Genomic DNA, 25,521 nt, shown 5'->3' with positions numbered 1-25,521 from the left:
TTTAGTGTTCTACTCACTATGAGCATTACAACAATTAATTTCAGAGATTTTTCCTTCTTTTGAAAATAGGCTGTACTTTCTAGTTTAACTATTCTACTCATTACAGCCATTAATTTTTGGATAAAAGTTTTTCTTCTTCTGTACATAGGCTTTTCTTCTAGCTGTTTTAGTCACTATAAACATTACAGCTATTAAATTTTTCATCGGGTTTTCCCCTTCTTATGAAAAAAGGTTGTTCTTTTTTCACTATAAATATTACAGCCGTTAACTTTTTCATCAGAGTTCCTTCTTCTTCTGAACAAGGTTTTTTTTAAATGCTTACATACATCAATATTTAGTGAACATGTTTAAAAATTAATTCATTGGCTTGTTTAATAAGAGCGTTGTTTGGTAATCAAAACGCATCATGCCCTTATCCATTCCGTCAATAAATCGATAACAACACAGTGTTTAATCTTTCAACAGGCGGTTGATAAACTATCCCGTAGTTGCGCTGCAAGAGTGATCAAAATCCGACACAGTACCAATTATTACGCAACGGTTCTCTTTAATCCTTCTGGGAAGTGGTCCCTCCCTCAAAGCACCAGGACTCAAAGCTGCTCCGAGATTTGGGAGCATCTGCGAGAAGAGCCGGGTATCTCATTCCCGCGAGATCTAAACACTTGGTTGTTTGTACGGACGTTGATGGAAGACTGCTCCCCACAAGAGCACACGTTTTTTTTTCTCCAAGGAGTAAGGACTCGAGGCCGCTACCGTTAGACAGACTGACTGGGGGTTTTTTTTTTTTTCTGGAGCGGAAGCATTTCCGAGACATGGTGCTCTTTCCTACGTCAGTCTTGATATTTTCCGTTTCGATTTTCCTCTCACCGAGGACCGCGTGCACTCATCTGGGTGGGTGATGTCTTAGTCAGAGCCAAGTCGGTGCTGGGTGGCTGAACGAACGCTTTGCAGTTGCTATTCGAACGTGGTTCAAGTGGCATTCAACCAGCTGCTCTGGCTTAGAGAATCGTCTCGTGTGGTCGCTTTCGGAATTGTGTGTTCTATCCAGGGGTTGTGCTATCCCTACCTAGAATAGCGAGGTGGTGCGGGGTAGAATTTGCAACTTGTGTGCTGGCTGATAAGCCCCCTTCACGCGAAAACAGGGAAAACGAGTGCCATCTGAGCCATTGTGGAATCGGTACTCGTCCGCGCGACAAGGACAAGGTGAAAGTGGCCAGACAGGAAGGACTTTTGCATCGCCCATGCTAGGACCGTTTCGGCGTTTGTCTATCGGATTGCGTACTCTGCCTGGCCGTTTCGGTCGGATTCGGATTGTGCGAAGTGTTTTTTTTCGGATACGGGTTGTAAGCAAAAGACGGTGATTTTTGCAGTTTTAGATGCCTACATTCGTGACAGATGTCAATTCCTCAATGAGTGACAACTAGTGCTAGGAAAATTAGTAAATCGATTGATTCCTCCTGAAGGAGTTCGACCTTGTATATGTGTGTGGTTCTCGTTCAATGTGTTATTGATTCGTGGTTCAATAAGAAGTTATAGTCATTAATTGCATATACAGAGAAGTTGGTAAAAGAGAAAATAAGTGTAGTATCAATTTGTGCTTAGGAAGAAAAAAGTGGTGGCAGCAGAGCAGGAAAAATCAATTTGCGGTGTTGTCTATATTGGTCGTCATCTCGTCGAACGCAACAAACAGCTCTATCTTGCGGTTTAGAGCTGCACACGTTTAGCTGAGTGAAGAGCGATTAATTAAAATGTAAGTTCCATCACAGTAGAAAACGGGTTATTGTGAAAAATGTCCATTGGAATGCGTGCAATTACGTTTTTCTCCAATAATGTAAGAATGAATTATAGATTGTGTGTATACTATGCGTTGGATAATAGAGAAAGCAGAAAGTGGAATGAGCGGAAGGAATTGATCTGTAGAAAATAACAACTTGGCACAGTGAGAGAGCTGGATGGAAATCCGAGAGCCAGCTGAGTCGATTTTGGAGTGATACTGTGTATCGTTTTAGTTGTTCAACCCTTCGAGAGAAAGAGAACCTCGTTTGTGATAACACAATGTTCTACAGCAATGCACACTCAACACGATAGAACACCATCATTCTCTGGAAGAACTCACAGCCACACGACTAGTAAACTACAGACAAATGATATCGCATATCGTCAACCAACTGCAAGTATACTAAGTGACCGGTTGATGCTTCGATTGTACATTTTTTGTATTCTGTTTGTTTCAGCTTCTAGGAGTCAACAGATGTATGTTTACAGTGATTATTGATTTGTGTTGTTCGCTCGCTACAGTGAAGTTTGTCAAATAGGGTGTAGACTATTCCACTGTATCTATTGGGGCAAAAGGCATCGTATCATGCATATTTGAGCTCTCTTATATTGTGTAACATTTTCACCACCCACTGAATACTTTTTTCTCAGCTTGTTGGGGGACCTCCCAAACAGGATGGTTCACTTGTGGTTTGGGACATGTATTGGCACGTGTTGAAGATGGCATACGCTATATCTAAGTCATAGTCATGCTTGTCATCGTTGTAAGAGAAAGTGATTGATAATGAATTCATAGTGTAGAATAAACTTCATTTCGAGATCTTTATGAAGTCCGTTTGGCCGAAACGCTCCAGTATTCAGTAGGCGATGGTTTGATACCCGACATGCCGAGGATCTTTTCGTAATGAAAATATTTAAGATTTTCTTAGGTACCATAATCCGGGGTCAAATTAGTCACTTAAAAACAGCTTTTGCAAATAATATTAAGGGTAATTCAAATCAAAAAACCCTGATTAATCCACCTAGTGGTGATAGCGCCTTTCTCGTCGAATATGTACTCATGATGTCGACGTAAGCCGAAGTGTTCCTGAATCCTGAGAATACTTTATTGAGAAAAGCAAGAATTTTATCAAAGCCATTATCGAATAGAAAAACTTATTGATGACGCATATTCCGACGTTATGTTCAACGTATAGGCAGAGCTTAAAAATATCAGAGCTCTCAGTTGACTGCTTGACCACCTTCACTGTCATTGGAGGCCAATCAATATGAAGACGATGATTACAAGCTAAGATATAACCTTTTTCACAACCACAGATCACTTTGGGGTCGTCGACAAAGTTTTTTCTGTACACTTAAGGCTATATTTTATTATCGCTGATTACAAGATCCATGTAAAATTGAACAAAAAAAAATGCAATCAAGTGAAATATCCCATACTAAATTCCAATAAAATTTCAACCACATTACAGAGCGCGAGGGCGCAACCAGTCACATCAGAATTTTATGTAGTAACTTTAGACGCAAAAGGGGATTGAAAAAAAAAACGTTCAGGGTAGTTGCGATTAAATTTTAATTTTTCCATGCAACGTTGACTGTAAGGATGAGGAATCTGAAATGGTGTGATTTGATGAGTTCTGAAATCACTTTAGTTTTGTCATGATGAAGAGAACAATTACACATATCTATCGCTTGCTATGATTTTGCTCACTTTCGTAGTTCCGGCAGAGCACCCAAAGTTGGTTCTGTAATACTGCTGGTAGTCTCTCTAATGTGGTTTGAGCCTATTTTCTTGCTAACCGGTAATCAGGTTATAAAAAAACCGCGATTTGACGTGTGGCATGCATTAGTTTGGTTAACTTTTGTATATGGCCACTTCCGGCGGGACACCCGGAACCACAAACACTACCGGTAGTAACTTATGTAGTCTGTGCTTATTTTCTTACTAACCGTTCATCAGGTAATCGAAAAGGCCGTGATTTGATGCACCGAATGCATGGGTTTGTTTCAATTTTACATTTTACCACTTACGGCGAGACATCTGGAACCAGGACAGTACCAATTGCCCCAAATATGGCATGAAACTAGTTTCCTCTAACTGTTCACCCGATTTCTTAGAAAGCCACGAATTGATGTGTCACATGTATGGGTTTGGATCATTTTTACATTTTACCAATTCCAGCAGGACACCCGGAACCGGTTCTGGAACACTACCGGTAGTCTCTGGTATGATCTGAGACTATTTTCTTGCTGATCGGTCTTCAGGTTATCGAAAAAGCCGGTATTTAATGAGCCGCACGCATGTGTTTGGTTTCCTTCCACATTCGTCCACTTCCGGTGGGACACCCGGAATCGGTTCTGGAACACTACTGGTTTCCCTAATGTGGTCTGAGACTTTTTTTGTTAACCGTTCATCAGATTACCTAAAAAGCTGCGATTTGATGTGTCACATGCATGGGTTTGGTTCTCTTTTACACTTGACCACTTCCGGCGGGACAACTGCAACCGATTCCGGAACACTACCGGTAGTTTGTAATGTAATCTGCATCTATTTTCTTGCTAATCGTTCATCGGGTTTTCGAAAAAGCCGCAAATTGATGTGTTGCATGCATTACTTTGGTTCACTCATGTATTTGGCCACTTCCGGCGGGACACTTGGAATCGGTTCCGGAACACCACCGGTTCAGATATGGTCTAAGACTCTTTTCCTACTTACCGTTCATCAGGTTATCAGAAAAGCCGCAATTTGGTGTGTTGCATGCATGGGTTTGGTTCACTTTTGTATTTGGCCAATTCCGGCGCGACACTCGGAACCGGTTCCGGAACACTACCTGTAGTTTCTAATGTGGTGTGAGTCTATTTTCTTACTAACCGTTTATCAGGTTATTGAGAAAGCCGCGATTTGATGTGTCGCGTGCATAGGTTTGCTCCACTTTAATATTTGGCCACTTCCGGCGTGACACCCGGAACCGGTTCTGGAATACTACCGGTTCAGATATGGTCTGAGACTTTTTTTCCTGCATACCATTAATCAGGTTATCGAAAAAGCCGTTATTTGATGTGTCGCATGCATGGATTTGGTTCACTTTTTTATTTGGCCACTTCCGGCGGGACACCCGGAACCGGTTCTGGAACACTACCGGTTCAGATATGGTCTGACACTATTTTTCTGCTTACCATTCAACTGGTTATCGAAAAAGACGCTATTTGATGTGTCGCATGTATGAGTTTAGTTCACTTTTATGTTTGACCACTTCCGGCGGGACACCAGGAACCGGTTCCGGAACATTACCGGTACAGAATTGGTCTGAAACTATTTTGCTGCTTACCATCTATCAGATTATCGAAAATGCCGCGGTTTGATGGGTCGCATGCATGGATTTGTATCATTTTCATATCTGTCCCCTTCCTGGGGTACCGGCCCGGAACACCTAAATGGCCATAACTCCGGAACGGCTGGACCGATCCGAACCATTTTCAATAGGAAACAATGGGACCAGATTCCGCGTCGAATGAACCATCTGATCTACAAGCGTAATCAGCGATCTATTGAAGCATTATTGATGGAATTTATACTTACACAGCCTCATGTGTTGTTAAGGGGTGAGTTCGTTGTCAGTTTAAGGATCTCCAAGAAATTCCTTGTGTATAGGTCATCGGATCTACCAATGACTCTTTAAGGTTCTCCACGTACGAAGAACTCCAAAAACCTCGAATCTACGAGGGCTACTAGTTGTATCTAAGAGCATTAAGAATGAGGTTTATACTCACACAGCCCCAGATATCTATGTTCTATCAAGTGGTGCATTTTATGACTGTATAGCATGTCCGAGAATCCTCTAGCCTAGAGTTAAAGCCACCTGATCTACAAAAGTAATCAGTGATCTATTGGAATATTATGAATGAAATTTATGCCGGCAAGGCCTCCATAAACCTCCTAAAACGCCCAGAAACGAATTAAAACGCCCTGAAACGCCTTGAAGTGCTTTGAAACGCCTCTAAAACCCCTTTGAAATCTTCTTGAAAGCCACCTGAGAGCCTGTGAAGCCCCCTAAAACCTCTCAGAAACCTCCTGAAACGCCCTGAAACGCATTGAAACGCCTTGAAACGCTTCTGAAATCCCTATTAAATCTCCATGAAATTAACCTGAGATCCTCTGAAGCCCCCCTTAATCCTCCTGAAACGCTCTGAAACGCATTAAAACGCCCTGAAACGCCCTGAAACGCCCTGAAACGCATTAAAACGCTTTCAAATGCCTCTTAAACCTTCATAAAACCTCCTTGAAATTCACTTGAGAGCCTCTGAAGCTCTCTAAAACCCCTGTGAAACCTTCTGAAATACCCTGAAACGCATTGAAATGCCTGAAACACTTTGAAACGCCTCTGAAACCATTATGAAACCTCCGCGAAATTCTGCTGCGAGCCTCTGAAGCCCTTTCAAGCCCCCCGAACCTCCTGAACTGCCCTAAAACGCATTAGAATGCTTCGAAAAGCCATTTGATCTACAAAAGTAATCAGTGATCTATTGGAATATTATGAATGAAATTTATGCTGGCAAAGCCCTATAAAACCTCCGTGAAATTTACCTGAGATCCTCTGAAGCCCCCTTAAGCCCCTCTCAAACCTCCTGAAATGCCCTGAAAAGCATTAAAACGCCCTGAAACGCCTTAAAACACTTTGAAACTCCTTTTAAATTTCTATAAAACCTCCTTGAAATTCACCTGAGAGCCTCTGAAGCTCCCTAAAACCCCTGTGAAACCTTCTTAAATACCCTGAAACGCTCTGAAATGCACAAATATTTTGAAACGCCTCTGAAACCTTAATGAAACCTCCTTTACCTGCGAGCCTCTGAATCTCTTTAAAGGCCCCTGAACCTCCTGAAATGCCCTGAAACGCATTAAAACGCCCTGAAACGCCTTAAAATGCTTTGAAACGCCCCTAAAATCCCTATAAAACATCCGTGAAATTTATCTGAGATCCTCTGAAGCTCCCTAAAACCTACCAATGATTCTACCAATGATTCATCAAGGTTCTCCAAGAGCTCCCTTGAGTACGAAGAACTTCAAGAACCTCGAATCTACGAGGGCTACTAGTAGTATATAAAAGCATTAAGAATGAGGTTTATACTGACACAGTCCCAAGCATCTATGTTCTATCAAGTGGTGGGTTCTATAACTGTATAGCATGTCGGAAAATTAGTTAGAGTTAAGGCTACCCAATCTACAAGAGTAATCAATGAACTATTGCAATATTATGAATGAAATTTATGCTTCCAAGGCCCCCATAAACCTCCTTAAACGTCCGGAAATGAATTGAAACGCCCTGAAACGCCTTGAAACGCTTCGAAACGCCTCTAAACCCCCTTTGAAATCTCCGTGAAAGTCACCTGAGAGCCTGTGAAGCCCCCTAAAATCTCTGTGAAACCTCCTGAAACGCCCTGAAACGCATTGAAACGCTTCTGAAATCCCTATTAAACCTCCATGAAATTTACCTACCTCCTTGAAATTAAGCTGAGAGCCTTTGAAGCTCTCTAAAACCCCTGTGAAACCTTCTGAAATACCATGAAACGCATTGAAATGCCTGAAACACTTTGAAATTCATCTAAAACCATTATGAAACCTCCGTGAAATTCAACTGCGAGCCTCTGAAGCCCTTTTAAGCCCCCTGAACCTTCTGAAATTCCCTTAAACGCATTAAAACGCCCTGAAACGCCTTGGAATGCTTTGAAACACCTCTAAAAGCCCATAAAAATTTCCCTGAAATTCACCTGCCAGCCTTTAAAGCCCCCTAAAACCCCTGTGAAACCTCCTGAAACGCCCTGAAACGCCTTTGAAACGCATTGAACCGCTTTGAAATGCCTCTAAAATCCCTATAAAACCTCCGTGAAATTTACCTGAGATCCTCTGAAGCCCCCTAAATCCCCTCTGAAAACTCCTGAAATGCATTGAAACGCCTTGAAACGCATTGAAACGCCGTGAAACGCATAGAAATGCCTTTAAAATACCTATGAAACCTTCGTGAAATTCACATGAGAGCCTCTTAACCATGTGAAACGCACCTTAAAGCCTCTTAGGCCCCTAAAATAAATCTGAAACCTCCTGAAACGCTTTGAATGGCTTTGGAGCGCCTCTAAAATTCCCGTGAAATTCACCTGAGAGCATATTCATTTCATTTATTTAGTTAACATCAAATTCATGATAATACTGAATCAACAATTTGCCGCCATAATACTCGATTTGCAGCTGCAGCTCTCCAACGTCGGTCACGCCCAACACTCGCCAGATCACGCTCCACCTGGTCCGCCCATCGTGCTCTCTGCGCTCCACGCCTTCTTGTACCAACCGGATGGTTAGCAAACACCAACTTTGCAGGGTTGTTGTCCGGCATTCTTGCAACATGCCCTGCCCACCGTATTCTTCCGGCTTTGGCTACCTTCTGGATGCTGGGTTCGCCATAAAGTGCAGCGAGCTCGTGGTTCATCCTTCTCCGCCACACACCGTTCTCCTGCACGCCGCCGAAGATCGTCCTTAGCACCCGTCGCTCGAAAACTCCGAGTGCTTGCATGTCCTCCTCGAGCATCGTCCACGTCTCGTGCCCGTAGAGAACCACCGGTCTTATTAACGTCTTGTACATGGTACATTTGGTGCGGGGGTGAATCTTTTTTGACCGCAGTTTCTTCTGGAGCCCATAATAGGCACGACTTCCACTGATGATGCGCCTTCGTATTTCACGGCTCACGTTATTGTCAGCCGTTAGCAAAGAACCGAGGTAGACGAATTCTTCTACCACCTCGAAAGTATCCCCGTCTATCGTAACATTACTGCCAAGGCTTGTCCTGTCTCGCTCAGTCCCACCTACCAGCAGGTACTTTGTCTTAGCCGCATTCACCACCAGTCCGACCTTTGCTGCTTCACGTTTCAGGCGAGTGTACTGTTCTGCCACCGTTGCAAATGTTCTAGCAATAATATCCATGTCATCCGCAAAACATACAAATTGGCTGGATTTCATGAAGATCGTACCCCGGCTGTTGAGCCCGGCTCGTCGCATAACACCTTCCAGGGCGATGTTGAATAGTAGGCAGGAAAGCCCATCACCTTGTCGTAGTCCCCGTCGAGATTCAAATGAACTGGATAGTTCACCCGAAATCCTTACGCTGTTCTGCACACCGTCCATCGTTGCTCTTATCATTCTAGTCAGCTTCCCGGGAAAGCTGTTCTCGTCCATAATTTTCCATAGCTCTGTGCGGTCGATACTGTCGTATGCCGCTTTGAAGTCGATGAACAGGTGATGCGTTGGGACCTGGTATTCACGGCATTTCTGGAGGATTTGCCGTACGGTGAAGATCTGGTCCGTTGTCGACCGGCCGTCGATGAAACCGGCTTGATAACTTCCCACGAACTCATTTACTTTAGGTGAAAGACGACGGAAGATGATCTGGGATAGCACTTTGTAGGCGGCATTCAAAATGGTGATCGCTCGAAAGTTCTCACACATTAACTTGTCGCCTTTCTTGTGGATGGGACAGATTATCCCTTCCTTCCACTCCTCCGGTAGCTGTTCGGTTTCCCAGATCTTGACTACTAACTGGTGCAGACAGGTGGCCAACTTTTCCGGGCCCATCTTGATGAGTTCCGCTGCGATACCGTCCTTACCAGCCGCTTTGTTGTTTTTGAGCTGGTGGATGGCATCCTTAACTTCCCTCAGCGTGGGAGTTGGTTCGTTCCCGTCCTCTGCTGCACCAACATAGTCATTTCCTCCGCTGCCTTGGTCCTCCGTGCCTACATTCTCTTCGCCATTCAGGTGCTCGTCGAAGTGCTGCTTCCACCTTTCGATCACCTCACGTTTGTCCGTCAGGAGGCTCCCGTCCTTATCCCTGCAGATTTCGGCTTGCGGCACGTAGCCTTTGCGGGATGCGTTGGGCTTCTGGTAGAACTTACGTGTTTCCTGTGAACGGCACAGCAGTTCCATTTCCTCGCACTCCGCTTCTTCCAGGCGGCGCTTTTTCTCCCGGAAGAGACGGGTCTGCTGCTTCCGCTTCTGTCTGTATCGCTCCACATTCTGTCGGGTTCCATGCTGCAGCATTACCGCCCGCGCTGCATCCTTCTCCTCCAGAACCGCTCTGCACTCCTCGTCGAACCAATCGTTTCGTCGACTCCGTTATACGTACCCGATAGTGCTCTCAGCTGCGTTGTTGATGGCTGCTTTGATTGTACTCCAGCAGTCCTCTAGAGGGGCCACATCGAGCACACCCTCGTCCGGCAACGCTGCCTCGAGATTCTGCGCGTATGCGGTGGCGACATTCGGTTGCTTCAGTCGCTCTAGATCGTACCGGGGCGGCCGCCGGTAATGTACGTTGTTAATAACGGAGAGTTTTGGGCGCAGTTTAACCATCACCAGGTAGTGATCGGAGTCGATATTAGCGCCACGATAGGTCCTGACGTCGATAATGTCGGAGAAGTGCCGTCCATCAATCAGAACGTGGTCGATTTGCGATTCCGTTTGTTGTGGTGATCTCCAGGTGTAACGATACGGGAGGCTGTGCTGGAAGAAGGTGCTACGAATGGCCATGTTCTTGGAGGCGGCGAAATCGATGAGGCGTAGGCCATTTTCGTTCGTCAGCTGGTGGGCGCTGAACTTTCCAATCGTCGGTCTGAATTCCTCCTCCTGGCCTACCTGAGCGTTTAGATCCCCTATAATGATCTTGACGTCGTGGTTTGGGCAGCGGTCGTACTCGCGTTCGAGCTGCGCGTAAAATGCGTCTTTGTCATCATCAGTGCTTCCGGAGTGAGGGCTGTGCACGTTTATTATGCTAATGTTGAAGAATCGGCCCTTGATCCTCAACCTGCACATTTTTTCGTCGATCGGCCACCAACCGATCGCGTGCCTCTGCATATCACCCATCACGATGAAAGCTGTTCCCAGCTCGCGTGTGCTGTCGCAGCTCTGGTAGATGGTATGATTACCTCTAAACGTTCGCACCATAGATCCTGTCCAACACACCTCCTGCAGCGCTACGATTCCGAACCCGCGGGCCTTCAGTATATCGGCGAGTGCTCCCGATGAAGTTGAGAGATCTGCAGTTCCACGTACCGAGCTTCCAATCGCAAGTCCCTTTTCGTCGCTTTGGTCGTCGCCATTGATATCGGTTCGCATTCTTCTCTTGTTGATTTTCCGGTGCTAGTCTTTTTTACGGCTGGCTCGCAGGGCCTGACACCAACCCACTAACCCAGGGAGCTGGGCTTACCTTCCTGGAAGCTGCGGGTTCTGCATTGGCATTTCCTCCAACTACAGTGCTAAATAGCTAGGCTCGAGCGCCAGTCTTCGCCGGGGGTGGTGTTTTTAATGGGCGCCCAGGAGATAATATTTCACCTGAGCTTCCACCCCCACCTGAGAGCATATGAAGCCCCCTAAAAGCCCTCTGAAACCTCCTGAAACGCTCTGAAACGCCCTAAAACGTCTGGGAACGCCCCCCTTAAAAACTCCCTTGAAATCGCTCTGACCCTCACCCCTTTACATCTGAAAGCCTTGACCGCCTCCCTTTTACATCGGCATACCAGTTGCCCTTCTCAAACTTCTTTGCAACTTTGAAATACTTTTAGGTAATGAACTAAATCCATTTAGGTAAAACATCTTTTTAGGCAGTCCCAACTCGTTATCTAAATGGAAGTTCGGGTTTACCACATTTTTTTTTATCAAAATCGGTAGAGTATTGGCGGAGATATCGTTGAAACAAGGAACTTGTCATTTGAAAATCTTGGGCAAACATTTTGGAAATTATCACTTTTTTGCCGTTTCAAATCTGCAGTGAAAAACACTTAACCGATTTCAATGAAAATTATTGTTTATGTGAAGTATACATGATATATTGTGCGAAAATTTCATTCGATTCGATCTAGCCGTTATAGTCGTATATGTGGCACAAAATCGTAATTAGCAAAAATGTTTTTTTTTGTTTGTATTGTGACATTCAAACAGCTTTAACTTCGGAAGTTTTCAAGCAATATGGCTAAAAAATTAGCTTAACTCAGTTTTTATTCAGTTTAACAGTATCACATTTTGATAAGAATCTTGGCAGTCATGACAGTTGACCAGTCAAAACAGTATACGCGTTATTAACCCTTATGAGGCCGACGGGGTACCCAGCGCCCATTTGAAAAGCATGGTGTAGAAAAAAGCAAAAAGTTTATCGGACACATAACGATTAAAAATTGTTAAAAAAGAGTACCTATAATTTACCTTGAAACGATTTGAGCTTTGAATATTTACTAGAAAATCAAACTGTTGCCACTTTTGATACTATGTTAAGAATATCGAGCGAAATTTTCAAACGTTATGACGAGGTAAAATAAAAGTTAAATACGGCCCAAGATATTTTTTGAAATGGGTGCCCATATTTTCTAAAATCTCATTTTATGATATCGGCAATTACTGCGCCAATTCTAAACCGATGTTAATGGAAAATTTCTGGTATTAGTTATACAATATTTTCTGTGTCCAAATTTCATCGAATACAGTCTTTATTCTTCAATGATCCCACTTTAGATATCTAAAGGGAGTTTAGTAAATGCTCAGTTAATCAGGATTATTTCAGCGCACAAGGCGAAGATTTTCTGCGGAAGTTTGATAACATTTTTCTCAACAAATTCTAAACACGTTTTTGGAAATAACATGACTCCAGGAATACTACCAAGGCCAACACAACTTATTGGTGGGCTTTAACTCATAGCGGTGAGTCTACGCCAAATAAAGCCATCGCCTCCACTACTGGTCTCGATGTCGTCCTAGACCAATCGTGAAAAATATTCGTGAAATGTAATCTATACTGCTGATGGAGCCTCAGTGTACAACTACATATAATGCTTTTGGTACATTCATGGGATATTCCAGGCTTTCCAAACTATTCTGGAATAAGGACCTTCAAGGTTTACATGCTGTACTCTTGTTTCTTATCACTCTATCGACATAATTCTTTCACGATTGTGTCTGTTACATCTCCTAATATTACGAGTATCTCTATGTGTTGCTATTTGGGTGTCCACTAGTATGGGACAAACATCAAATTCTCGCTCCAGTTGACTTTTTCGATTCCATTTAGGTCTCATATGAAGTGTGCAAAATTTCAGCGCAATCGGTGAAACTATAATTTAGCGCAAGCGGTTCAAAGTTTTCATAGGATTTACTATGGGAAAAGTTACACTTTCAGATAAAAATTCTCAGAGGTCACCCATTGTCTCGTTAATTCAAATCGATCAACGCTTCTTGTAGAAAAATCATTTATGAAACTTTCCTTCGAAGACCGCAAAACAATTGGATACTTGTGGAAAAAGTTATTGATTTATTACCAATTAATGATCTAACGAACGGCTTTTTGTTTTGTTTTATCAGCAGCACTGCTGCTGCCGTTGCTGCATGGGGTGGCGGGTGGCATCACCACCCACAGAAACAGCAGCGGCCAAGGCAGCAGCTACAGTGCTGCTGATAAAACAAAACAAAAAGCCGTTCGTCGGATCATTAATCGGTAATAAATCAATAACTTTTTCCACAAGCATTCAATTGTTTTGCGGTCTTCGAAGGAAAGTTTCATAAATGATTTTTCTACAAAAAGCGTTGATCGATTTGAATTAAGGAAACAAGGGGCGACCTCTGGGTTTTTTTGTTTGAAAGTGTAACTTTTCCCATAGTAAATCCTATGTAAATTTTGAACCGCTTGCGCTAAATTATAGTTTCACCGATTGCGCTGAAATTTTGTACAGTTCATATGGGACCTAAGTGGGATCAAAAAAGTCGACTGGAGCGAGGATTTATTTTTTCAATACAAGCGTGTCCCATACTAGTGTCCACTGGTAGGGTAGAAGCTTCAGTTTTGGCCAGAACGGAGTTTTGGCCATAGTGCGATATTGAGCCTGTTGCGATCTAAATCGGCGCAAGTTTATTTTTTACTAGTAGATCCTAATACAATATGATGATTACAGCTGTGAAAACCACATATTTTGATTAAAAACTGGAAGAAAAAAAATATTTCCTTAAAAAATCAGCTCCCATATATCTATTTTGGCCAGGGTGCTTCTAATTTGGCCACTCCCATAAGAAATACACGTGATTGGCCAAAATAGAAACCAAACTTAAGAATATGGCCATAACTGCGGCAGTGCTTCTATTTTGGCGAGTCTCACTTTTAATATAAAAATCAAGTATTGGTTTGATTTCTGCATTTTTCCTTCAAAATATAGATTGAAACCTTTCTTTTGACACATTGGTTGTTTTCATAGGATTATTGGTTATTTTTATAAAAATGATTTCCCTTAGACTGGCCAAAACTGGTGCCCGCACCCTATACAAATGGGCCCCGATGTATTCAGAAGTTTGGATTGCAATATCTGTAAATCTTTGGATGTTTTTATTGTAACGAATGCTCGTGGAATAGACCCTACGCCACTTCTAGAGCCTCAGAGTGCAATTCTGATAACTTAGCAACATTCATTTGGTGATCTAGGTCATCCAAACTATTCTGCAACTAAGACCTTCAAGCTCTGCAAGCTCTGCTCTTGTACCTCTTCACTTTATCGATGCAATTCTTTTACGATTATTCACGAGAATTCCTTCAGGACTTTCCATGAAATCCTCCACGAGTTTCCCCGGAGTTTAACGGATTTTTTTTCAGGAGCTATTATGGAATTCCTTCTGGAGTTCCTCAGGAATTACTCCAGGCATCCTTCGAAAAATCTTGCAGGGGTTCATCGGAAATTCTTCCGGGAGCTCCTCGGGAATTTCTCCAGGAGTTTACCGAGGATTCAACGGGACTTCCCAAGGAATTTGCCAGGAGTTCCCTGAAAACTCATCCAGGTATTTTTTTCCAAGAGTTCCTCCATAAATTTCTCCTGGGATTCCTGCAGGAAGTTTTCCAGGGATTCCTTTTGGAATTCCTCCAGAGAATTTCTCCGGATAATTCATCCAGAAATCCCTCCAGAACTTTCTCCAGGAATAGCTGCTAATTCATCTAGGAATTCATCCAAGGATTCCTTCAGAAATTCCTCCACAGTATCTTCCAGATATTCTTCCAGAAATTCCACCACAAATTCATCCCGGAATTCCTCCATCAATTCCTACAGGGCTTCTTCCAAGAATCCTCACAGTGATTCCTCCTGAATTTCCTTAAGCGATTCTTTTAGGAATTCCTCCAGGAATTGTCCAAGGGATTCCTCCCCGAATTCCTTTAGGGATGTCTTCAGAGATTCCTCCAGGATTCAACCAAGAAATCATCTAGGAACTCCTCGTGAAATTTCTCCATGAAATTCTGAAGGGACTCAACCCGAAATTCCATTAGGAGATCCTACAGAGATTCCACCAGGGTTTCCTTCTAGGATACCTACAGCTGTTTCTCAGGGGTTCCTCCAGGGATTTCTTCTGATAATTCCCCAAACAATCCTTCAGAAATTCCTCAAGGAATTTCTCTAGCAATTCCTCCAGGGATTCCTTCAGGAATCTCTCCAGGAATTGCTCTACGAAATCCTTCAGGAATTATTACAGGAGTTTCTCTTGAAATAGTTCTGGGAAATATTCCAGAAATTCCTACAAGAAATATTCCAGAAATTTCTCCAGGAATAACTACAGAAATTCCCACAGGAAATGCTGTAGGAAATACAACAGGAGTTCCTCCAGAAATTCCTCCAGAAATTCCTCTAGAAATTCCTTCTGGAATTTCTCCAAGAATTGTTCCAGGAAATCCTCCAGAAATTGCTCTAGGGAATCCTACAGGAATTCCTCCAGGAATTCCTTTAAGAATTCCTCCCAAAATTCTGTAAAAAATCCATCACATGAATTCTTCCAGAAAGTACTTCGAGAAATTCTTCAGGATTTCCTCCTGAAATTACTTTAAGAAATTCTTGAAGATAATTCTGGAAGAATTCTTCAAAGAATTCCTGAAGAAATTTGTGTAAAAATTCTTGTTTTTTTTTAAATTTATTTTCTGCAGAAATTTCTGGAGAAATTCCTGCAGTATTTCTTGTAAGAATTCATGGAGTACTTTCTGGAAGAGTTCTCAAATTAATTCCTGGAGGTTTTCCTGGAGGAATTCCGGGAATATGTCCGGGAGGAATTCCTAAAGTTTTTCCCGGAACAATTCCTGGAAAAGTTTCTATAGGATTTCCTAAAGTATGTCGAGGTGGAATCCCTTGGACAATTTCTGGAGGAATTCCAAAAAGAATCCCTTGCTGAAACTCAGGAAGAATTACTGTGAGCATTCCTGAAAGAACATTTGCTTGTAGGAATTTGGGGCTGAATTTGTGGAGGAACTCCTGGAAGTATTTCATGAGGATACTGTGGGGGAATTTCTGAAAGAATCCTCTGATGAATTCCTAGATGGATAAGCAGTTATTCCTGGAGAAAGTCCAGGAGATATTCCTGAAGGAATTTCTGGATAAATTACCCGGAGAAATTCTCTGGAGAAATTCCAAAAGGAATCCCTGGAAAACTTCCTGCAGGAATCCCAGGAGAAATTTCTGGAGGAACTCTTGAAAAAAAAAAAAAACCTGGAGGAGTTTTCAGGGAACTCCAGGAGAAATCCTTGGGGACTCCCGAGGAATCCTCGGGGAACTCCCGTTCAATCCTCGGTAATCTCCTGGAGAAATTACCGGAAGAATTTCCGATGAACCATCGGAACCCTTCTGCCAAATCTCCTGGGGCAGATGGGATTCATCCTATTTTGTTTCAGAAAGGATTTGATTATCTCAAGCATGTTAAAAAAAACTACATGTTTGCAGTTTTACTACAGGGTATATTACCAAATTTTGGCGGGATATTACTGTAAAGTTTATTTCGAAAGTGGATTGTCCGAAACATGAAGAAGCAAGAAGTTTCAGAGCTATAAGTTTTACCTCTTTTTTTTCTGAAATGCTTAGAATGCATTGTGGATCATCACAGCCGTGATGTACATCTGGCCAACGTGCCTCTTAATATGAACCAATATGTCTACCAATCTGGTAAGTCCACTATAACTCTGTTACACAAATTTGTTTACGATATGGAGAAGGCATTCACTCAAAAGCAATCTTGCTTGGGTGTTTTCTTAGATATCGAGGGTGCCCTTGACAACGTGCCTATCTATGCCATATTGGAAGCTGGACGGAGTCATGGTGTGTCTCTAATGAATTCCAATTGGATTAACCAAATGCTCAAAAACCGATATTATTTCTCGACATTGCGTCTAGCAGTATTGTATTGATAATCAGCGATGCAGAGCCAAACACAAAAAAGGTAATAAAATTGCATCAATTCGTTTTGGTGATTATTTCGTTAATGAAAGCATTTCGCGAGTATGAAACGAAATCAAAATGCGATTTGCATCAAAACAAACTCTATTTCATATCCCATTGATTTCATCCAAAAGTTCTCCCTTTACAGTCTCACTTCTCTCTCTATCTCCAATGGCCAAAAGCTCTTCTATAAACGTCAAGCCATAGTTTTTCCAAGCACTCACAATACTGTCCTCTCATATTTTTCTACCACCCATCCCCAATGCCACCCAGCAGCGGCTCTCTCGCTTTCCCTATTGAAAGGGCTCCCGTCATAATCTCACCCATCCCATCGTTTGTTCGCGGCTGGCATTGTTCTTCCCTTCTGTGGTGGAATTTGCTTTTATGCCAGCAAGTGAATGACAATTTAGAGTGCCAACATCACGGAAGAAGAGAGAAAAAACGCACATCCAGAAAAACAAAATAAAAAACGATGACGTACGGTTCCCAGAACTATTGTGCCTCCACATCACTCCACACCTTACAACTGTGTAAGGACAAAGTGACCCTCCTTACCAACTCTGTCTCTTACTTCTGTTGTCGTCGTCATCGTCCTTGTCGTCGTCATCGTCCTTGTCGTCGTCTGTCGTTCGGGTAAACAAAAGGGTTATTATCGGTTTGGGTTCACAGAGCGTGAAGAGGAGGAAAAAAGCGATTCCCATCAGTCAGTCCGATGGGACGCTTGTGGGCTTTGGTAGCTGTCATCATGACCCTATACGTGTTGTCGTTTATCGTTGAGCTTTTTCGCAAGCAAGGAGAATGGATGGGAAAAATCCTTCTACAAGGAAGTTATGACATAGTGTGGTGTTTGGGATGCCCAAGTAGAATGAAACGGTTAATGAATAACATATTAGCCATCGTGAACAAGAAATTTAGGTATCGATGAGCAACAAAATATTTACAAGTCGAATCCCGAAATTCAAAGTTAAATATTATGAATTTTTACCTCAATATAGTACATCGACTACTTTTTCTTATGTTCGGGTGCCAGCACAGGGTAATGGGCGCACACAAAAGAGATTTTGTTGTTTTCACCAAAGCTTAGAGTCATTGTGGAAATGGGCGGGTGGGCCAATTGCTAGCAGCAGCTTTCATGCTTATAAGAACGATTTGCGATTTCAGCTTGCGTGAGGCAATGTAAATCTTGGCTCTGACAACGGTAGGTATTTACATGTCTGTGATGGTGTCCGTCCATTGTGGTGAACACGTGCCAGTGCCATAAAGTTACTTTTTTAAGGAATGCTCATTGCTTCGAATGGTTTTATTACAATATGTACTTTTGAAAAAATGATTGAACTCAAAATATTCTATTATTTCAATAATAATTTCGTTGGAACTCATTTCAAAGTTTTATGTCTTAAGTTAAGGTATGTATTCAATAAACAAATAAACTCAAGAATTAAAAATGATTGCGAGTTGGGCTGCTTTGTAGATGATGTAGGATTGTAGGAAGTAGCTACTCAACAAGTCTCGTTGAATAAATGTAGAGTTTTAAGGAAGTGTTCATTGTGGTGCCCATTGAACACAATTTAGCCAATTCATGTTTCGATGCCAGCTGACTCAAGCATAATGTGGCAAGCTAGGTATTTGCTCACCGACTAGGCTCAAAACGTTCCAACCACAACAATCTCACCCCAGGTTCTGAAATTCATTACTGCGGAGTTCGAAAACAAATGAGACTCTCTCGTAAGGTATTTTATTTCGCTTTCATGCGGAAGGAAATCTTTTCACCTCCGGTTGCACACGTTATTAAACACGACCTTCACCGTCGTCGTCGTCGTTGAGGCGAAAAACATTTTCACCCAGCATCGTTTGCTTCCTGCTGGATAAACGATGCGATGGCTTGGTTTTCCTACTTTACGATCGTCGAAGGTTCGGTTAGTGTGTGGTGAGAATGGGTTGTTGCTAGCTAGGTGTTTTGTTAACGTAGTGTGGTCAATTTTATTCTAGATTTTCGGAATTTGTAGGAACTTCTTTCGAGATTGCCTTTGAGATTCCTTCCAGGATTTCTCCAGGAATTCTTCTCAGGATTCCTCCTATTTACAAATAGAACTATTGTGACATCTCAGGGAGCTATTTTTGGGGTTCTTTTAGTAGTTTCTTCTGAGATTCCTTAAGAGGTTCCATACAGGATTTCTTCAGACATATATGCAGGTATTGCTCTTGAGATTCCTTCCGAGATTCCTCCAAAATTTTCTTCTGAGATTCCTCCAGAAATTTTTCCTCGGATTCCTTTAGCACAGTACCATCAGGGATTTCTCACCGCGCTATTTTTGGGATTCTTCCAGGCGTTTCTTCTAAGATTTCTTAAGCGATCCCATCCAGGACTTCATCAGGGATTTCTCCAGGGTTTCCTTCCAAAATTTCTGGGGTTCTTCGTGAACTTTAAAGTTGCCTCAAGTTATTCGTTATGATATTCCTCCAAGTATTCGTTCCTGTATTCCTTAAATACGTCTTTCCGAGATTCTTCCAGGAATTAGTTCCTTCTGAGATTCCTTAAGAAATTCTTCCTGGGATTTCTCCACATGTTTCTGAATACCGCCAGAAGTGCCTTTCTCCAGGAAGGAACTCTTCTTCTTGCAGGAGTCCTAGAATAAACTTCTGGAGGAATGCCTGAAAGTGCTGTTAAAGGAATCTCAGAAGAAAGAACTTCAGAAATGTCAAAAGGAACTCATTAAGCAATCCCAGATGGAACTCCTGGTTTATCCCAGAAAAAAAATCTGGAGGGAACGAGATTCCTTCAGCAATTCCGCCCGCGATATTCCCTGGAATGTGGTCCAAAATTTCTCAAAGAGTTTCTTCTGCAGTTATTCCAGGAATTCTTTGTCGAATTCATTCAGGAAATCTCTTTGAGATCCTTCCACATGTTGCTTTAGTGGTTCCTCCACAAAATTCTTCTTAGAATCCCTCTGAGAATTTCTTCATGGAGTATTTCGAGTGTTCCTTCTGAGATCATTTTAGGAGTCCCTGCTGAGATTCCTCAAGGAGTTTCTTCAGGGTTTTTTATGAAACCTTGACGATTCCTGCAGGAGTTCTTTTACTGGTTATTTACGGAGTTTCTCTTGAAATTTCTCAGCATGTTCTTCTTAGATTAATCAAGAGTTCCTTTTAATCTTCCTCCAGGGGTTTCTCGTGGGATTCCTCAAAGAATTTCTTCTGGGATTCCCTATTTTGAGGATTCTGTCTTCTGAGATTCCTCCACGAGCTTTTCCTAAGATTTCTACAGAATTTCATCCACCAGTTTCTCCCTGAATTCCTTCTGGGATTTCATTCACTTCTATGATTAATCAGGAGTTGCTTCTGAGATTTCTCCAGGAATTCTGTTCAACACACTTAAAAAATATTCGCGGGCTCGGCTTTTATAGCACTCAGCAAACTCACAAACTGACATCTCAGTAAAATTGGCGAATGTTCGAGAAAACGCCGAGATCCCGGCAGTCTTAATTAAGTAGCGAAGATTTATCAGAAGTTCCTTTAGTGATTAATCGAGGAGTTTTTTCTGACATCCTTCTGGGATTACTTCAGAAGTTATTTTTGAGATTCCTTCCTGGATTCTTCTATGCGTTTCTTCAGTGAGTTCTTTATAGATTTTTCCTTAAACTTCTTCCGGGATAGATTTCTCCAGGTCCTTAAGGGACTTCTAGGGCTCCTCAAGGAGCTCTTTCATGGATTTCTCCCATATTTTCTTCTGGTATTCCTTCAGGATTTATCTGAGATTAGCCGGGATTTCTTCCGCGATTCAATTAGATGTTTTTTCCTAGATTGCTTCATCAATTGATCCTGAGATTATTTTAGGAATACTTCCCAGGATTTCTTTCGAAATTCTTTCAGGATTAATCCTGGAATTCCATTTAAGATTTCTCCAGGAGTTGCTTCTCAGATTTTTCCAGGAATTCGCTGTGGTATTCATCAAAGAAATTCTTTCGGGATCCTGAATTCTTGCAATATTTCTCCAAGAGAATCTGCTGCGATTCTCCAGGAATTCCTTCTGTGGTCTTAGCAGATTACTCAGCAATTCTTCCGTAAGTTAATTCTGTTATTTCCGCAGATGTTTCCAATGCAAATCCTCCAACAGTTTATTACTAAATTTTTGTAGAAATTATCTTTACGGAATCTATATGGGCAACTTACATGTGATAGATATGTATATTTAAAGTTGTTTCCCAAATTGCTCGTTGCCCAAATTACCACCAGTAAGGTACACCGGGGCAAGTTAAAACGGGTGGGGCAAGATAAAACACGAAGTTTTGAAATAGTTTTCAATACAATTTGGATATTTTTCTGTCGCCGAAAGATTGTTTGAATCAAAAACTATGTGTTTTGGCATTCAAGCTGTTTACCATCATTGGATAACATCACGTTTATCCGCTGTTTTATCTTGCCCCACCCGTTTCAACTTGCCCCGGTGTACCTTAGTGTTGCAAAATTTAGTAATTTAGTGGTTCACAATCATGGGTAACGGGTCACGCGAACTTCTCAAGATCCGAAAGTACTAGGAGAGGGTGAGATTTTTTTTCGGATGCTGCGTCAAAATAAAGTGGTGTTGTACAGATCATTGGTTCTCAAGCAGAGGGTACAGGCCATGCTAATTTCTCAAGTGCTGAAAGTGCAAGCTGGGCTCACATACCATGCTGATTTCGCAAGAACCGAAAGTCCGAGGACAAGGTTTGAATGTTTTAAAATTCTGCGTCTTAAGGAGCACTTTATACATTAAATTGGTGTTGCAAAGCTCAGTGGATTCTGAGCTGGAGTCACGAGCCATGCTAATTTAGCTGGAACCGGAAGTTCGAGGAGGTGTGAATGTTTTTTTGGATTAGAGATCTCAAGGAGCACTAATTGTAATAAAGTGGTGTTGTGAAGCTCAGAGGTTTCCAATCTGGGGTTACGGGCCATGTCAATTTTTCAAGGTTCTAAAGTTTGATGAGAAAGTGAAAATGGTCTTCAGATTCTGCGTCTCAAGATGCAATCATCACAATAAAGTGGCGTTGCAAAACTCCTTGGTTTTCAAACTGGCATCACGGGCCTTACTGATTTTGTAAGAACCGAAAGTTCGAGGAGAAAGTGCGAATGTTTTTTAGCATTCTGCGTCTTAAATAGTACTTATTACAATATACTGGCTTTGCAGACTTCAGAGGTTTCCAATCTGGGATTGAAGCCGGGGAAAAAATCACAAGAATCTAAAGTGCGATAAGAAAGTGAAAATGACTTTTCTGATGCAATCAGTGATTCCTAATCCGGGGTCACAGGCCATGCTAATTTCTCAAAAGCTGAAATTCCTAGGAGTCCTCAAAGATCACTTCTCAAAACGAAGGGGCGCTGCAACGCTTAGTGCAGTGATCCTCAGCCTGGCTGTCGTCATGGCCAAATTTTTATTTTATATAAAGACTAAGAGCTGAATATCATTCAGGAATTTATTTTCAATAATTTGCAGGACTAAACACAAAATCTCTTAGTTGTTTTTTTTTAAGGAATTTTGAACAAAAAATAAATAAATAAAACAACAAAGTTTTGTAGTTATTTGTATTGGTTGGGATTAGCCTGATCAAATTTTAACAATTTTTCGAAGAAATATTTAACCGTAGCTTTGAAATTTCCTACAAAGTTCATCGAAGCCTTTATTTTGAAAACACATTGCAAATATTTAGTAAAAAAATATAAAACAAATCCCAATTGAAGTCCTGGAGAAATGTCTGACAGAACTCCCAACAAGACTATCTTTTTCAGATAGCTCCAGCAAAAAAAAAGCTAATCAGAGTTTACGGAAAGTTCAAACGAAAGGAATTCTTTTGAAAAGTATCTTGCTAAATTCAGAAAACTACTTTTGCCAAATTTCCTTTGAGGCAAAATTGTAGTTGGAAGTTCTAAAAGAATTTTTAGAATGTGTTCCCAGTTGAATTACTGAATATGTACACACTTGAATTTTACGAATAAACCACAGAGAAAACTAACGAAACCCTCTTGAAATCTCCCTCAAACCACCTGAAAGCGCCTAAAACGCTGAGACCCCCTGATACACTCCTGGGAAGCTCTGAAATGACACTGACCCCTGAAACCACCTGAGATCTTTTGAAAGTCCCGAAAAATAATTTCATTTCGTTCTCACACTTTCGGTATTTCAGAAATTCACGTGGCCCGTGACCATAAATTGAAAATCACTGATATTTGCAACACATCTATATTGAAGATGCACCTCCTTGAGACCAACATACCAAAACATATGCACTTCTTCCTAGCACTTCCGGTTCCTGAGAAATATTTCTGACCCGTGACCTCAAATTGAGAACTACTGATCTTTTAAATACAACTATATTGTGATAATTACTCCCTTAAGTGCAGTGGCCGAAAAACCTTTCCACTTCATCCTCACACCTTCGGTTCTTGAGAAATTCGCTTAGCCAATGACGGTAGGTTGGGAACCACTGAACTTAGCACAACTGCCAAGTTATTGATTGTAACCAAAGAACTGATTAACTTATCATAGCGGCACCAACATTTCAAAAGGGCGTAACAGCTTTTGCAACCAATGCCTTCTCATAGAGCTGTGGGTCGTATTTCATTCATCTCACGCAATTCACAGCCATTAATCGAAAGAGGAGGATTTTATCTTTCTATTTGTGCTAGTGGATTGCTCGAGAGTGATGGGATACGCTCCACAGCTTTGTGAGAAGGCAATGGTTGTAAATGCAGTTACGCCCTTTTGAAATGTTGGTGCCGATAGGTTCAAAACTTATAGGGCCCATATAGCCGAGGCGGTAAACGCACGGGTATTCAGCATGACCATGCTGAGGGTGACGGGTTCGATTCCCGGTCGGTCCAGGATCTTTTCGTAAAGGAAAGACTTGACTTCCTTGGGCATTAAGTATCTTCGTGCCTGCCACACGATATACGCATGCAAAATGGTCATTGGCAGAGGAAGCTCTCAGTTAATAACTGTGGAAGTGCTCATAGAACACTAAGCTGAGAAGCAGGCTTTGTCCCAATGAGGACGTTACGCCAAGAAGAGAGAGAGAGAGAGGTTCAAAACTTCTAAATTTTGTTCTTCACAAACTAATTCTAAAACTAAAAAAATGCTCCCCCGATTTACGCACTCATTCCCGCGTTGTGACCGTAAATTAGAGTTTTAGTGAATGTACCAGTATAATTTTAAACACAGGCTTAGAAAAGTTCTCACCGGACTCGCAAGACATACAAAAGTTCATCTCCAGTATGTCTTTTGGAATTCCTCAAGATTATTCACTGGATTTGCGTGGTAATTCCAGGAGAGTTGCACTTATCGTAGACTGAACCGTAACTTTCATCTGGCCAAAGTTCTTACTGCAAATTTCCCCAGTTCCAGCATATCAGCCAGAATTTCACTCGGAATTCGGCAGAATTACATTGGAGTGTCAAAATTTAGATTTACCCCCGAATCCATCCAGCAAGTCATAAATCAACGCACTTTCCTACACGGGTGCAATGGACAACAAACAAATGTCAAGCATACTTTAGTACAAGCGGACATGGATTGGATTAGGGTTGGAACTGAGTTCTAACCCAAGTTGGAACTGAATCAAAAACGAAAACTACATTATTTAGATACCAACAGCTCATGCTGCTAAGTGGCTAGCACGCACGCACAGGATTTCAGTGCGCGTTTACACAAGAGACTGCGATTTTGAAGAGCTAGGCGATAACTTAGAGAAAGACTCGCTTTCACCTTTATGTGCGCATGAGAAAAATAAAACTTAGATTCTGAGCGACTCTAAGAACCCTTCTGAAACCCTCTGAATCGCCCTGAAACTCGCAGACTTCCTTTAAACAGCACTTTATACCCTTGAACCATAATGACGCCCATCCAAAGCATGAGCATGAGCATGAGCATGAGATGACCGTACAATTCGTAGTTGCTACTCCGTTACTGACCAGAACAGTTAACATTGCACAGGGAACCAAATAGATGGGGCCTGGTGGTAGCTTTCCATCCTCAATGTGCAATTTTGTAGGTTCAAAACTTTATATTGTCAGTACCGGCGCCGGCCACGTCCTTACGGTCATCGCGGAAGGGAAGGAATGTTGGTGTGACATCCGTTGCTACTAGAGACCGTGTGTACCTCCGCATCCCCACGGTTGTCACAGGAAGGACGTTTATTAGTGGGAAGGGAAGGGATAGAAAGTTACATAGATCTGGATTCACATTGGTAAGTGATGTGAGCTATGCAACCCTTGATATGATTTAGTCTTCCGCCAGCCGGCTGTCGGAAGAATACAATAATTTTATTGTATGTTTGTGTATTAAATTTAATTATATACCGGGTATTAATATTTTTTAAACCACGCTTATGTCGGATCAACTCGTAATAGCGCACGTTTTAAGCTTATCGTTTCTCAGTCAGAAAATAAACTGTATGCAATTCCGTTTAGTGTTACTGCTAATGCTGAAAAACCGAAACCCGCGCCGTAGCTTTACGAGAAAACTG

The 25,521-nt window shown here is 42.0% G+C and overlaps 1 protein-coding gene across 2 annotated transcripts in view; it reads left to right on the top strand.

The window, feature by feature from the left end:
• The first annotated feature begins 950 nt into the window (after positions 1 to 950).
• Positions 951 to 25,521, top strand: part of LOC109622365 (TLD domain-containing protein 2) — a 768,101-nt gene continuing 743,530 nt past the window's right edge. For both annotated transcript variants that reach the window (XM_062860670.1, XM_062860669.1), the window contains exon 1: positions 951 to 1,750. In XM_062860670.1, coding sequence (XP_062716654.1) covers positions 1,749 to 1,750 — 2 coding nt within the window. In that variant the 5' untranslated portion in view covers positions 951 to 1,748. The remainder of the gene's footprint in view (positions 1,751 to 25,521) is intronic.

The sequence above is a fragment of the Aedes albopictus genome, chromosome 3, assembly GCF_035046485.1.
Source record: "Aedes albopictus strain Foshan chromosome 3, AalbF5, whole genome shotgun sequence".
In the NCBI taxonomy this organism is placed as follows: Eukaryota; Metazoa; Arthropoda; class Insecta; order Diptera; family Culicidae; genus Aedes; species Aedes albopictus.
Note: the sequence above shows the minus strand (reverse complement) of the source record. Positions and strands in the feature narration are given on the sequence as shown.